Source organism: Colossoma macropomum, unplaced genomic scaffold, assembly GCF_904425465.1.
Source record: "Colossoma macropomum unplaced genomic scaffold, Colossoma_macropomum, whole genome shotgun sequence".
NCBI classification, from domain to species: Eukaryota; Metazoa; Chordata; class Actinopteri; order Characiformes; family Serrasalmidae; genus Colossoma; species Colossoma macropomum.
This window is the reverse complement of record NW_023494795.1, coordinates 29,471,316-29,488,046: the sequence shown is the minus strand read 5'-3', so window position 1 is coordinate 29,488,046 and position 16,731 is coordinate 29,471,316. Positions and strand designations below refer to the sequence as shown.

The following is a 16,731-nucleotide window of genomic DNA, read 5'->3' as shown; positions in this document are numbered from 1 at the left end:
AAAGTTAGTGTTACTTCCAATCTTTTGACCTGTTGTGTCTGCGTGTGGCAGTACACACTACCAAACACCTCACATCGTGAGTGTGTAGCTCCCATACTTTTCTGCCAGTTCTCAGCTCTACAACGCATCTGTCCTGCACATACCTGTCGGGACGTTTTCCTGCTTGGGGCAGATTCCTCTGGCAGGTGTCAGCCGTTTCTCCTCGTTCTCCTCCCCGAACGGCGTCACCTGGATACCGATCTCCACGGGACCGGCCCGCAGTGGCCTGGGGGACGAGGGTCCACTGCCCCTATCACCTGGTTTCTCATAGCAACTGCCCGCGCCCCTGCACAGCCTCCGCTTGTGCTCAATGAAGGCCAAGATATCTCCCAGGGGGAAGTTGGTCTGGCACTGGCCGCAAGTCAGCAAGTCTCTCTCTCCGGCCGCACCAGCCACTGGGCTGACCAGAGAGGAGTCAGGAGAGTGGCCATCAGTGTCCACGTCATGCGTGGAGTCATCTGTGAAGGAAAGAGAAGGGACAAGGCGGAAAAGACGTTAACGCTGCATTAACAAAACTATGCTGATTGCAACTGTGAATCTGACTGTAATTGTGAGTCTGGTTGTGACTCTGATTCTAATTCTGGCTGTAACTCTCTCTCGTTCTGATTGTGATTCTAATTTAGACTGTGATTCTGCTCATATCGTGATTCTGATTGTAACTAAAATTCTGATTGTGATTCTGTTCTGATTATGACTGTGATTCTGATTGTGATTCTGTTCTAACTGTGATTTTGTTCTGACTTTGATTCTGACTTTAATTCTGTTCTTATTGTGATTCTGTTCTGATAATGATTCTGACCTTGATTCTGTTCAGACTATGATTCTGTTTTGATTGTGATTCTGGTTTTGATTCTGTTTTGAATTTGTTTCTGTTTTGTTTGTGATTCTGACTTTAATTCTGATCCGACTTTAGTTCTGTTCTTGTTGTGATTGCAATTGGAATTCTCATTGTGATTCTGTTTTGATTGTGATTCTGACTTTGATTCTGTTTTGATTGTGACTGTATCTGGAATTCTAATTGTGATTTTGTTCTGTTTGTGATTCTGTTTGTGATTCTGTTCTGATTGTGATTGTGATTTTAAATTTACATAAGGAGTATGTCTTGACAGAGAAGGCCAGTGCATGTTTTGACAGACATATACTATGACTAACAGACCACGACTGGTGGACTATTATCCTTTATTATTCAGTAACTGGTATGAAGCTAGTACATATGTTATACAGTTATAAGAATGAAGTGTGTGCTCACATACAGGGCAGAAGATCAACATATGTTCAGGTGGAATACAAATTACAACAAAGTAGGTGCTTTTCAAATAAAATATAATTATAACATAATAGAGGTATAAAAAAGTAGTGGTGAATATGTGAATATGTAGCCTACATATGTGCACATTCTCCACATGATACAGCAGTGCATACACACAGTACATTACAGTATGATGTGGATATTTGTACAGTGACACATTGTGGTACCTATGATACATTCTGTGCAGATTGGAGCTGAGCAATGAGTTATGTCACCCACAGCATCAATAAGTCGATACTGTTGTTAATTTTCTGGATACCAGCCTTTTCTTTCTCTTCAGAAGAGCCGATTTGTTTCCAGTTATTTGACGTAATTGCTTTCATTTGAAAATAACTAAGTACCCTGCATCTCACACTCCAAAAATATGCTCAACACTAAGGCCATATTCCATATTTCATAGCTTCGACCAGACCTCAAAGTGACCACAACACACATGCACTCATGTCATTTAAAAACTAACGTAACTGATGCACTGTATCCTTCTTATAATGCACATAGAGCCTTACAGCTACACCATGCCTTCCTCTTTAGCAGCCGTTCTACTTTCTTCATGCTGCAATATCACGCACCGCAAAGCCTAAACACCTGTGAACTACAAACTGAGATCAGACAAGGTGTATGTGTGATAGCAGTGCAAAAGCACACAATCCTGCAGTGGCATCTCTGCTTCCGGTCTAGTTCTGTGCACGCTGGACCGGATGCTGGAGAGATGCACATGCACTGTACAGGTAGATCAGAGGATGCTGAAGAGCGTTTGCTGAAGCCACAAACAGGGTGAGAGAGTGCGTGTGTGCTCCGGAGAGCCGCAGGCCGCCTCAGCTTTCACACAAAGCGCAGCGCAGGTGCACTCCGGGAAAGATCGGTTAAGGATACCCACTGCGCCCCATGTGAACATTTCACTGTCCTGTCTGATGGGTGTCTTCACTCTTCTATCAAGCTGCTCTCAGTTTCTGAGTCATTATACATATATATATATATATATATATATATATATATACAGCAGGTTTTAACTGAAAGTCTCTCAAAAAGAATGGAAACTGTAATATTATATTTAGTTGTTGAGGCTTCGGTGTCATTTTACATTAAATATATATTTTGTGCTTTTTTCCTTGCACTGAAAAGTGAATAACTTGTACTTATTTTGATTGGAAATCAAATAAATGAATAGTGGTCTCTGACGCAATATTGTGTTCATATATATGTAACCTGTATATAAGTTGTGCTTAATGTGGCATGTCATAACAAAACACTGAGACAAATGACAAATTTCCATTTCCAGACAAACTCTAATGCAAGTGATACTGATATTGATAGTAATTTTTAGCTATAAATCCATATACACTATGCACATAAGGCTAAATGTAGACTGTATTGTTTTATCTATTTGATATACAGCATGTTTTCTGTTCAGTTGCTATGCATTGATATGCAGACTGCAAGCAAATTGTGAAGGCTCTGCTCATCACACGTATCTCACTGCCTGAATCTGCATTCCTGTATTGCCCCTAAGCTTTGGAACACCCTGCCCCTACATCTTTTTACAGCTGTATCAACCGTTTGTCCTTTAAATACAAACCTCTCACTTCACTTATAACTTTCTTGCTGTCACTTAAATGCATGTTTTGTATTAACTTTTGATTTCTATACTTGTTCTTTGTTAATTACGTACTTCATACGTCTTGTGTTGGGTCTAAGATTGACATCCTGTTCACCTTCTATCCATATCTTGTATAAAATGAAATATGTATATAAATCCTCTATCCCCCGTGCATCCTGCATCTCATTTATCTACCTCAGACTCACATATTGCATTTATGGGAAAGTGTACAACTGTACATATCACAGCTTTTATTTCATAACTTATATTACTGTTACAAAACTGTATATTGGAATGGTGCAATACTGGTGTATACTAATGTATATATTGTGTACATGTATATGTATTAAGAGTCTAATGTGTGTACATATATGTTTATATTTTGTTTCTTTTCTTATAATTTTTTGTACATTTGAGTACTACTAGGGGGCTACGCACCTAAGATTTTCACTCACCTTCGCACCTTTGTAAATGTGATGTGACAATAAACATGATTTGATTTGATTTTTTACTGTGAGAGCTGCTCTCTCACAGTAAAAGCTCTTTGAGACAAATGGGCCTAGGAGACCTTACGTTATGTGCACATTCTTTCTTTCTTTATTTATTTGTTTGCTTGCTTGTTTGTTTTTTTAGTTATTTTCAAAAAAGGTGCCTGAAAACAAAAATTTACTGAAAGCTTCTGAAGGGAATCAGTAATGGTTCTTCTGTGGTACCTTTAATTTTAAGAGTGAGACAAGTACTGCATCATTATTATATCATTAATGCAATATTGACCTTTGCAGTACTGATATTACAAGGCTTGAAACATGGGGCAGATTACTAAGAGCCGGTTTCCCGGACAGTGACTAAGCCTTATCAGGGACTACATTTTCCTTTCAATGGAAAATCAGCCTTCAAAACACTGAGCAGTCCAAGACTGGACTTAATCTCTATCTGGGAAACCAGCCCTAAATGTTTTTACCGTGTGCTGTAAGCATCTCACCCAAAGTTGATTTTGTGGGTGTTTGGACAACAAATATAAATCATGTAGGTCAAAATAATGCAGGCCATGTCACATAAATGGCTCACTCATATCACAATATGTAGCAGTATAACTGCACTACGGTTTATATCTATACAGTGTAGCCGTACGTCTGACAGAGATCAGTGCGTGAAAGTGACAGTGATGACGAATTCACTCTGTATGCCACTCAAATCGTCCCGCCATGTTCCAGCAGCAGCTGAAGGCCCTGTGAGATGGCGGCCTAAGCGCAGCCACAACAGCAACGTTGGTGAAGTGCTGTAAGTGACGGGCCGTTGACGCACACCTGGCCATCTGCACTCCACTCTCGCTGCGAGATGAGCGAGGCTTCGACGTGTTTTGTTCGTTCGGGGTTGAGTAACATCGCCAGAGGAGGAACATAAATGTCATGGAGATGGCACAGTGCCAATGCCACAGGAATGCGCCCCCCAGAACTGTGCAGCACTGCCATGGGGCACGGGGCACAAAAATGTAGGTGGGGCTGAGAACTACAGGGATGTAATGTAACATGGGAATAAAACAGAAAGGTGGTGTTGCAATCTATGGCCAAATGTAATAACAATATGCTATATTATCTATGTCATTTTATAATAATAATAATAATAATAATAATAATAATAATAATAATAATGACAATAATGACAATGTTATTATTATTGTTAGCATTATTATTATTATTATTATTACAAATTCAAACCATATGATTTGTTTTATGACTATTATTATTTTTATTTGGTATTTTAGCTTCTAGCTTATAGAAACAAAATGAATAAACACAAAAAGCAAATAATCATAATGCAATAAAAAAAACATTAAAATCTAACTAAAAACAATCTTTAAAAATCCTTTTAAATTCTTTAAACAATCCTCGAAACACATTTTCTACCTTAACTTTAGGAACACAAATTAACCAAAAGGTCATCAGAGGGTGTGTGGTTTAGAGCTTGTTTGACACTTGATGGAAACATAATGAGCGCAAATAAATAAATAGAGAAGATCTAACGATTGACTGTAAACCTTGCCATCTCCATTTCCAGAAAATTGCATATTGCCATACAGCTGATACATTTTCGGCCCAGCAAACAACGAGTCATATACAATGCATGTTTTAACCAGCCTGCTCTGGACATGTTTTTTTTCACAAATGTATGTATCTAAACATCATAACTTCCATATAACGTTCAAAAACATCACCCCAAAAACTCGAAACCTGATATTATCACCCTGATGGAGTGGTAATTTCATCAGCCGTACCACTTAGATGCCCTCTCCAGGGACAAATTTATATGCCAGTAAATTGAATTAATTATATCCAGCTTAAGATAAGAGATTTGTAGCAAGTGTGGATTGGGAATGATACTCTGGGGATGACAGACAGTGCACAGATTATAAACACACTTATCACTCGTTATTCCTGAAGGCTATAATCAGAGGGCAGCGCAAGTTCCGAAAAGAAAAAGAGAGAGGGGGCAATGTCAAGCTTTACAATTGCAAGAAGCTCCTAAAGACTTAGAGCACCCCCTACCAGTTTGTGGTGTACACACCGCATGAGCAAATTTGGAGAAATCCACCCACATGTCTCAGTATGCGCCGCAAAACTGACAAAAACACATGCAGAGAAACATTTCTAATGACGATATAGGAAAGCACACTGCAGATGCACAAGCTTTAAATAGCACTCAGTGTCAAAGGTCAACGGGTTACACGAGGCCAAATGTTCTTTGTGTTTCTCTCCACTTGAGAAGCTACTAAAATGAAACAAGTTTCACTTCGATTCCTACAACTAATTCCCCACAAAATTTTTGGTAAATGAATCTCATACGACTTCACGCTGTATATATAAAGAAATGGATATAAAATGTATCACGTTCCACAAAACACAACATGAAAGATCTAGGTTTCTCATGAGCCGCTGAGCTGTGGGTGGCTCCTCATTAGAGGAAGGTGTCCTGCCTTAAGCGTGTGCATGTGTAAGCTGAATGGTCATTCAGATGTGCTGTGCGTGTCTCCACAGGCCACCACACAAAACCATTATGAAAGGCTGGAGAATTTGCAGCACATGCAACGAGCCACAGGATTATGGTGGACGTCCCCCTCCTACACGTAAACAAGCGCAAAGGGCTCGCGCATTGACTCAAGTAAAATTACACACAAATTTGTAAAAAAGAAAGTACTGCAGGGAAGCACTTATGTAAGCGTTACATGCGGATATATATATATATATATATATATAGATACACGGGCATATAGTAACATATATATATATATATATATATATAATATAATATATATATACAGTTATACATACTTTTTCTTTATAAACCTTTTGAATATGGTTCTTTAAAGATGGTTCCTTATAAAAATCTTTTATACAGCACCAAAAGGGTTCCACTACAGTTAGGAGTCAAATAATCTATAAGTTAGCAATATGCAACCATACCTGATGTACAGGTACATTGTTCACCAAGAAATAAACAATGTAAATGTACCCTGAAAGGTACAACAATGGTCTTTTTCAGTTTTAAAAGTACACTCCATTAGCTTTCCCAGGAGAAAAGGACCTATTTGTACCTTTTCATAACTTTCCTAAAAAGAAAAATAAAGTAAAACGCTGGAGTCAAGACAGGGTGTATGGAGTCAATGCGACTCAAAAAGAATATAACTGCAATTGAATAATAAGCGTCACATGCATTTGCAGTTGGATTATAACACTTCTAACTATTAACTAAAGGCTCTCCAGCTCTTTAACATGCACACCTGTACAGTATGCCCTGCATATATTTTGACACGTGAAATATGCAGATATTCCAGTTCTCTTGTCCTTTGCTCCTCCTGAACATGACCTATAGGTCTCATCACTCTAGGCCGTGTGTCTATTGAGCAAGTCTTTTTAACTGCCATGTCCTGTTCAGGGACGGTTGACTTAGCCAAATGAGGCGATTCTGGTTTTCCCCCCTGTTTGTTTGAGCCCTGAAAGAAGTGACAACAGCCTGCCAGGTCAAGCTGGGATTTTCTCTGCATGCTTTGCTTTTTCTACAATCAGTTTACACACCAACTACAGCGTTAAACACACACACGCACACAGAAACACTTCCTCGGACAGATACGTGTACACAGCCATTCAAACAGACTGTTTTGATAATGAGTCACATTCTCATTATTCTGCTCAAACACAAGTATTTATGAATATTCAGAGCTACATCAACACAAACATGCGCAGGAGCGCACAGCTTACTGGCATTCATTGCAAATGTTACCTCGTCTGCACGTTAACTTCTCAACTTCGAAATCTAAAAGTTAACTGTTTGGCAAAGCATGGAGGTGATATTGGCTTAAATTCCTGGTTGTAAGGCCTGATTAAAGCGTCCTTTATCTGCTTCCAGTTCAGTTTTGCTGTCTATTCTGCTTCATCGTCTTTGATAACACACTGCATACATGGTAAGGCTCATTAAGTGATCCAGTAATTCAATACTGTGCCAGGAGTTATATTACATTTAACAGCACTTTTTCATAAATACTGCAATTATAGGAAAATAACTACAATGACTGCAAAATTACAACTAGTGACGGCAAATAATGCCAGGTTTACAGAAAATGTAGACGTCATGTGAGCCATTAGCGTCTGATAAATATGTTGCATATGTCAGTCTCTGGTAAAAAAAAAAAAAATAAACAAATAAATAAAACACAAATCCAAGCAGAATAAAAATGAAGCTTGACCTAAGACCATAAGGCTTAAGCAAAGAATCAGTAATGTATTAACATTCTAAATTAATCATCTTCAGTATTATAAAAATGTAATAAAAACAACTGAATGATCTTACTATGGTGTTTACTATGGCAGCATGCACTTTTATTTCGAAATCTGCCTACATAAGTGTCTTAGGCTGCTCTTAACTCTTCGATAAGGAACAGATTGAGTAAAGCCTGCTGCTGTGAATTAGGCTGATTAGGCCACTATTCAGAAATTGTACTTTAGCAGTGAAACGCACAGAACGGGGATCACTCGAGTGCTGCTCCATTTGATAAATGAAATTTCAGGTGAGCACGATTTTGGCTCGTGCACTCAGAAATTGATTATCTGAGGCCGACGATGCTGATGACGATGTTATTCACAGTAAGAAGGGAAAATCCAAAATGTGGAGAGAACAACATGCTGCTGTTCAAATGAAACTAAACGCTGCCATGTGTGCATGTGAGTGTTCGTGTGAAATCTAAAGAAGGGTGAGCATTTTCAGGTGAGACAGAAATATATAAGATATAAACTGAGCCTGTTATGGAGCAAAATCCATAAAAGCACATTATCCAAACAGATGTATGATCTTACAGTGATTGTGATATGGCTGGTCAGTAGAATACACCGCTTGACTAGTCTGGATGTGTTTTGGCCTGCGTGTTGTGCAGCTGAGGCCTTTTTGCGTCCTTCATTGGTTACTCTATTACTCTCAAACATACCGCAGTTATTTCTGTCACCTATTTCTTATTTGTAGTATCTAAAATAGTAAATTTATAGTTGTAGTATGGACCAGCTGTTCAAAACAAATGCCTGAAGAATGATAACGCAGTCTAAAATCAAACATCAGTCGCTTCAAGCTTTGCTCAGTGGAGTCAATCGAGTTTGTTTACATATTGTTAAATTAAAGTTTTGCATCATCTTAAAGCTACTTTTAAGAAAATTCCCTGCCAATTAAACTCAGCTTATCAGAGCTCTGTTTACAGAGGAATTTGAGATGTGCTGAGTTTAAAAGCACCACGGCCTCAAGTCCACTCACGCAGAGGTGTTAAGATAAGGCTGCGCTATGTAAATAAAAGCAAATAAACAATAATATGTAAGCAAAAATGAAGCTGTGCGCTCTCAAAACCAGCTAATAATGCACACCCATCCAAAAAAAGACACAGAACCCAAAGTGCCAGGGAATAATAAGGTCATACTCACGCTGCGCTGGTTCCCTGTGGGACAGGGATAGGTGCTGAGGGTTGCCCTGCTTGCGGCGGGACATTGTGCCCCCAGCATTTACCCTCGCATGGCACGGGGGGCTGCACCTGGAGAAGGGGGGCAAACAACAGCTCTTTTTTTTCCTTTCCTTTTTCTTTCTTTTGCTCCTTTTTTCCTCTCTTCCAAGAAGTTTTCTTCTGTTTTGTTGCTTCCTTCAAGTGTATGAGTGGCTCTTCAGCTGCAGAAAATGTTCCACTCAGAGACTCAAAGTTTGTGGACAGTTTGGTGTCAGAGGGGGTCAGTCGATGGTGATGATGATGATGATGAAGCTGATGATGATGATGAAGGCTCCTCTGGAGGCTCAGGCGCGTTACTCTCCCGGCGGTGCAGATCAGAGTGTGGAGCTGTGTGTGCAGGAGTGCGTGCGCGCGGCTGAAGCGTGGCTGTGCTGTGTGCGCGCGCTCCTCGCTCTCTCTCTCTCCATCCTGCTCTCTCCTCTCCACTCCTCCGCTCTCCTGTGTGCCACCCGCGCGCACTGCCCGAGCTCAGTCCCGCCGAAACAGGCAGCGCCTCCTTCAGACCCTCCCCACGCGCTCCGGTGATGACGTAGCGCGAGCCCGCGTGTGTGCAAGTGTGAGAAAGAGAGGGCGCACGCGTGTGTGTGTGTGTGTGCGTGTGTGTAAATGTGAGTGGGTGTCGGGGGGTGGTATAGGTGTGCTTGCGAGTATATATGCGAACGCTCGCGCGCAAGCATGTGTGTGGTAGGGGGTATATGAGTGCTTGGTGGCGCGTGGGGGCCGGGGTATGTGAGCGCGCGCGCGTTTAACTCTTTGTGAGGTCCAGTTTTCTCCAGGATGATGAAAGCATTGTAGAGACACTGGGCTGGCCTGCAAGAGGGATTTGTTCGTTTGTTTGTTTGTTTGTTTGTTTGTCCCAAATGCTGTCTTTTACTAGAGAAAGTAAAAGAGGTCACAGCTTTGAGTCCTTAAGGTCAGGGTATAGGGGGAGCAGCACTCACAGACGCTCATGCAGAAAGAATACAAGCGTGCGCGTGCAGCTCCGTGGAGCAAAGTGGATTGAAAGTTGAAGCGCGCACGTGACGTTGGCATGAGCAACGTGGACAGCCAGGCCGCCAGGGGGCGATAGAGGAGGCGCGAGAGATTCCCTAAACTGCCAATAAAACTGACCCACCTGAGCAAGTTACTAAAGAAATGTATGGGCGGTGGTTCTAATGCAGGGATGGATTACTGACCGGGCCAGTGGGGCCAGCACCCAGAGGCCTCTGAATGCCCAACGGTCTTGGAGAGGCCTCAGACCACCAGCCCAAGGGGCTCAAATACTTGGATTAATCCGCTGCAGAATGTAAACACTCGCTGAGCGAATAGCCATTGAAAATCTACCAATGACTAAATGAATGGAATAAATGGAGAAATGTTATCTGCTCTCAGGACTCTCAAGTTTGGACTTTGTTGTTGCCATTCAAATGGAATGTTTTAGTGCACAGCTGACCAAAGTGTGGCCCCTGAAGACGTCTGATTTGGCCCACCAGAAAGCGACCCTAACCCCACCGCCTCATCCAGCGAGAGGACAAACATATTTATATACTATTGACTCATTTAATTTTTATTTTTCTTAAAAAATGTAGTTTTGAAACATTTTAGTGCCAAAAAAGAGTTTAATGTTATAAAATACAATAAAATGATGGTTCTTCAAGGGTTCTTTAGGAAAGACAATGGTTCTGTGTAGAACCATGAACACTCAAAGAACTATTCACATGATAAATCATGATTTAATATGTCTGTAGACATACAAATCTTACATTATTAGGACCCAATAGCATTATTGCACATTAATGAGGCAAATTTTTGTTTATTTTAAAAACAAAATTTGTGCTGCTCAAAGTGCACATAAACATGGACATTAACAAGTGCTTGATCTCACTTTTTATTTCTTTGTTTGTTCATTATGTGTTGTTAGAGTTCGGGGGGCCTCCAAAGATGCTTGTGCCGAGGGGCCTCCCAACACCATGATCTACCCTGAATCAGTCCATGCTCATTTTTGTGTTTTCTCTACTGTGCTAATCTGACCTCGCCCTCATTAACTGCTTAATTAGTTGAATTAGGTGTGCTACATGAAGGAAAGAACAGAAATGTGTGCAGTGTGGGGTTGCCAGGGCCGGGATTGGGACCCCCAATCTACAGCCATGACTTTACATTAACAATGACTTGAATTAACATGAGAGCGTCAATCAGCTCTAAATAGCCTACAGCTAGTTCAGAACGCTGCAGCCCGTGTGATAACCAGGAAAAGAAAGTCTTGTTTATGACATTTAAAGCTCTTAATGGCTGAGTTCCAGTGTATCTTACTGATCTGGTGAAGTGTTATAGCCCATCTAGACTCTGATGGTAAGCCGAGGCAGGCTTACTGCAAACTCCCGGGATCACAGCTCAGTTGATAGAAGATCATTTTCTTTATGTATACATGTAGCATACTTAGATATTTATTTATACTAGCATATGCTAGTATTGTGGCCTATTTTCTTCTGTTATTTGTAATTGTGCTGTTATATAATTAAGAGCATAGTACTATTATTTATTTTTATTATTATTATTATTATTATTATTATTATTATTATTATTGACCTCTGTACTTTTAGGCCAGTTTAGTAGGGCCACTGCTTTGCTTTTCAATCCAATACCAACTCAAGGCTAATATCACAATACCAGTACAGATACACATACATTTAAAAGCCTTTGCAGTAATATAAAATAAACATACATGCATATGTAAACAAATATGCATAAACTGAATGTTTAGTGGAGTGAAATAACTTCATATGTTCTAACATTATAGAGAAGGAGAGATAGAGGATGGCAGGAAAATTCCTAACCTACAAACTTATACACTACAATCATTTTTAGCTTTTTCAGCATTAATGACAGTTTAGTAAAATGTATAATAAAAAAAACACTTAAAGAAAATGCTGTATTTTTATGTGAGGATCAATTATCAGAGACGCATGTCAGGAGCAGAAGTATCAATAGTTCAGCATTAGTTCACCCAGCCTTGCAGTTTAGCTGTTACATTCACAGCAAAATAACTCAGTGTTGAATTAAAACTATTACAGCGTTGGATAATCTCTTACAGTGCTAGTATAAATACTGCAGTTTTGGATTAAAATTCTTACAGTGTTGAATTAACACTTATATTATGGTTACATCAGCTCACACTCTGTTACATTAACTCACACTGTCAAATTATAATGACTAAAACTTACAGAGGTGGATTAACACCTAGAGTGTTAAATTAACTCTAAAAATATTGGATTAGCCTTGGATTAGTCTCAGACTAAAGTGTTGTACAGGGTGGGATTAAAACCCTTATAGTGCTGGATTAAAATCCTACAGTATTGCATTAAAACTTGTACATTGTATACATGTGTACATGTACAAAGCTTGCTTTTATCGGGCTGAAATAAAACTCTTGTGTTAAATAAAAATTCTTATTGTGTTGGATTAAACCTCTTGCAGTGTTGGATTAAAACTCTGACAGTGTTGAAATAAAACTCTTACAGTGTTAGATTAAAACTGTTACAGCGTTAGAATTAACTTCTTACAGTTTTGGATTACAACTCTTACAATGAAAGATTAAACCTTTTACAGTGTTGGATTAAAACAGTGTTGGATTAAAACTCTTACAATGAAAGATTAAACCTTTTACAGTGTTGGATTAAAAGTCTTACAATGAAAGATTAAACCTCTTACAGTGTTGCACTGAAAGTCTTACAATGAAAGATTAAACCTCTTACAGTGTTGGATTAAAACTCTTACAGTGTAAAATTAAACTTCTTACAGTGTTGGATTAAAAATCTTACAATGTTGGATTAAAACTCTTATAGTGTTACACTAAAACTCTTACAGTGTTGGTTTAAAACTCTTACAATGTTGGATTAAACCTCTTATTGTGCTTGATTAAAACTCTTACAATGTTGGATTAAAACTCTTACAGTGCTAGACTGAAACTCTTATAGTGTTGGATTAAAACTTGTACAATGTTGGATTAAAACTCATAGTGTTGGATTAAAACTTGTACAACGTTGGATTAAAACTCGTATTGTGTTGGATTAAAATTTATGTTGAATTAATTCTTGCCTGCTGGGTTTAAATAAAGATTGTAAGCATGAATCTAACACTGCAAGGGTTTTAATTCAACACTGTAGAAGTTCTCCAGGGGTTTTGCTGTGGAGATTATTTCACAATTTCAAATGTAGTTTGAAACCATTTGCATGCAGCCCTTATTTGTTTAGAATTAGGAATTTTTTTAATCTATTTTGCTGTTACAAACATTTTGTAACATTTACATGAAGGAAAATCAGTAGCTCGTTGCCGTCTGCTTACAGATGAACTGATGGATCTGTTAACTATTTGTGTTTGAACTCATTACTGTACTACACTTATCAGTGTAGGACACATCTAAGTCCTGGACACACAGACTACACAGAGACAATGTTTTTAATGATTAGTTCCATGAATTATTTTATGTGTGTAAAAAAATAATATTATTATTTCATTCAAGTTACAACATGAAGCAGTACTGTTTGAATTCCTGTGACGGTCGTGGTAAAATTAAGTGAATTTATGGACAGCTGCACCATCTAGTGGATATTTACAGAATCCCGTTGTCATTACAGAATGTAGAAGATATGTAATTCAAGTGAAAGAAACATGGAAGAGAAGTTATCTGCACTACCTTCAACAAAGATAAATAATTAAGGCCAAAAATAAATAAATAAATAAATAAAATGTTTGAATTTAATTGTGCAATATTATGCCACACATTTCCATTCAGCCTTGTGTATATATATATATATATAATATATATATATATATATATATATATAGTCTAAAACTTACTCACTATGAACTGTGGGTACCCCCCCCCCAACTCTCTCATTACTTGTCTTTTTTATTTAGTCAGAAAATATAAATATATATAATACAAAAATAAGTACACTTGAGTTTTCAACAACCTGCGTGATAACAACTAATTTCAAGAAAATAAGTAATTATAATGTGATTATTTAAGCACACATAATTTCAGGGCTTTCAGGGCAGGCCACATTATTTATTTCCAACATGTTAAATTCAGCAAATAAACAGTCATTGTACATTGAAATGTGCAGAAGTGTGTTCTCTGTTTGGTGAAGTATTGCTCGGTAGAGAATGTGTTAACCTATTTTTACTTTAAAAATTCAACAAAAATGTGTAATTTAACCAGGGGGGGCCTAAACTTTTACATATAAGCGCAGTTGTTAAAATTAAAATGCACCCAGGTTGAATTACTATTAGGTTTAACAACACGATTCATCTTTAATAATTTGATTTAGTGCCATGAAATGTTCTAGAGGGCGCACAGGCGCAAGCCAGCCTGCTGGAAAAACTTCAGCAGCAGAACATCATTCAACCTGAAACAAGTAAAGGGGAATTCCACCAAAATTTCTGCACAATTATATGGTTTGGTGAAATGGTTCATTGTTGTGAAATTTACTGATGATGTGTACAATACAAATATAGCCATTTTATTTACTATCCAAAACCACCAGTGAACCTACCTATGTAATCCTGCTAATGGTGAAACAGAGCGTGTCTGCCTTCATTTCATCATTTTCAGCAAACTTGTGAATGCTTGTAATGCTCATCTCAAACCAAAAAGATAAACTTAGCATGAACACACCGTGGGATACTGTCATCACTACCACACTGTGCAGCATCCTCCGTCCTGCAGAAACACTCCTGCTCCTCATCTCCTCAGCAGTGTGGGTTGTGAGTGCAGTGCTGCAGCTAATGTGTTGAACTCATATAAACAGTAATTGTGCATTAAAATGCAGAGAAGTGTATTCTCTGTGGAGGAGGTGTTAGGAACTTATTTTCACTTAGAAAATCACCACAATATGTAATTTGACCAGGCGTGACAGTGAAAAAGAAAGTCTCATAATTTTATCACGTCCAGTAGTTGCACATAAAGGCTGTACAACACATTTGCTTTACGTTTATGTGTTATGTGTGATCATGTAATACATGTTTTTCATGTGCAACCTCTTGACACATTTTAATCATGTCAGACATTTTAATCATGTCAGACTTTCAGAATTGAATTCCTCCTTTTTTTTTGCTTGTTTTGCCCTCTAGTGGAAATTACGCATCACTGCCATCTGTTTTAAACCCTTAGTCTTATGTAGCAAGGTTTTTTTTTTTTTCATTTGTTTGTTGTTTTTTTTTGTTCAGACTGAAGGATTACACATTCCAGTGCTCTGAACTTCAGTCTGTCATATATTTAATAACATACTCATAGTTCTTTTAAGACACAGCCGACATCTACATTGGCATACCTCAGAACAGGGATTCCCAACCTTTTGCAACTCGTAGCCCACACAAACAAACACAAAGGCTCCCTTGGCCCATAAGAAGATTTAACAGATCTGATCATTTTATCTGACTCACCCAGTGAAAGCTGGTCTCGTCTGGCAGCTACCAAGTGCTGTATGTCAGGCTGAATAGAAGAAAGTTGCAAACAGAGTTCTGGCTAAATTTGATAGGTTGAAATATCTATTTGATATGTTTAATCTTAGAGTGATGGTGTAATTTGTTGGGTTTTAAAGCTTCATTGGAAAATACCTCTGGATGTACAGCGCAGAGCTGTAGTTATTTGTTTTCAGTTCATACACACATGAAACCCAGTGCTAACTTCTCACTGCTGTATTTTCTCTGTTACAGTTTATGCTTGTTTTTTTCCGTGTTCTGTTTTCTCAGTCTGAGATATGGTGGCCTCTTTACTTGTAGACAGCCCAGCCTCAGGATATTTCCTTCTGAAAGACCATTTTCACCATTTATCCATGATAGATGTGTTCCATATGATGGAAAAAATGAAATGTTTTACATTGGCTTATACTGAAAATACCACTCTATTTCCAAAAAAGTTGGGACGTGCAATGATGTACAAATCATTTAAACCGTATATTTTATTGAGAATAGTACAAAGACACTGTTTCTGGATCCTGTTTATGTACAGTTTCTTCTTTGCATTTTAGAGTTTTAACTTGCATTTGTGGATGCAGCGACAAACTGTTTTCACAGACAGTGTTTTTCAGAAGTGTTCCTGAGCCCATACAGTGATTTCCACTGGAGAATCATGTTTGAAGACCCAAAGATCACGGCCAGCAAAGACTGGTTTTTGGCCTTGTCCCTTGCATACAGAGATTTCTCCAGATTCTCTGAATCTTTTAATGGTATTATGTTCTTTAGATGATGAAAAGCAATGTTTTATGTTTTATGTTGAGAAACATTATTCTTGAATTGTTGCATTATTTGCTCATGCAGTCTTTCACAGAGTGGTGAACCCCTCCCCATCTTTACTTCTGAAAGACTCAGCCTCTCTGGGATGCTCTTTTATACCCAATCATGTTACTGAACTGTTGCGAAACATTTTTTTTTTTAGTATTAAACAACTTTAACAGCTTTTTGCTGCCCGCCCGTCCCAACTTTTTTGGAACATGTTGTTGGCACCAAATTCAAAATGGGCATATATTTTTAAAAAACCAATACAATTTCATAGTTTCAATATTTGATGTGTTGTCTTTGTACTATTTTCAATTAATATAGCATTTGTATAAATGCTATATTATGTATGTATAAACATAACTAGCTAGCATTAAGCAAGAATGATCAATAAGCTCCATTTAAATATGATGTTTTATTTTTGCAAATAATCAACAATGTTTACCATATTTAAAATATTTTTGGTTAAATGTCTATATTGTTACGATTCTCCGT

At 38.3% G+C, this 16,731-nt stretch overlaps 1 protein-coding gene across 1 annotated transcript in view; it reads right to left on the bottom strand.

The window, feature by feature from the left end:
• Positions 1-9,103, bottom strand: part of bcl11bb (BAF chromatin remodeling complex subunit BCL11B b) — a 45,115-nt gene extending 36,012 nt beyond the window's left edge. The window contains exons 1-2 of the mRNA XM_036582136.1: positions 8,903-9,103; positions 144-497 (exon numbers count right to left, since the gene is read on the bottom strand). Of these exons, the coding sequence (XP_036438029.1) occupies positions 144-497; positions 8,903-8,966 (418 nt within the window). The 5' untranslated portion in view covers positions 8,967-9,103. The remainder of the gene's footprint in view (positions 1-143; positions 498-8,902) is intronic.
• Between the last annotated feature and the right edge of the window lie 7,628 nt (positions 9,104-16,731).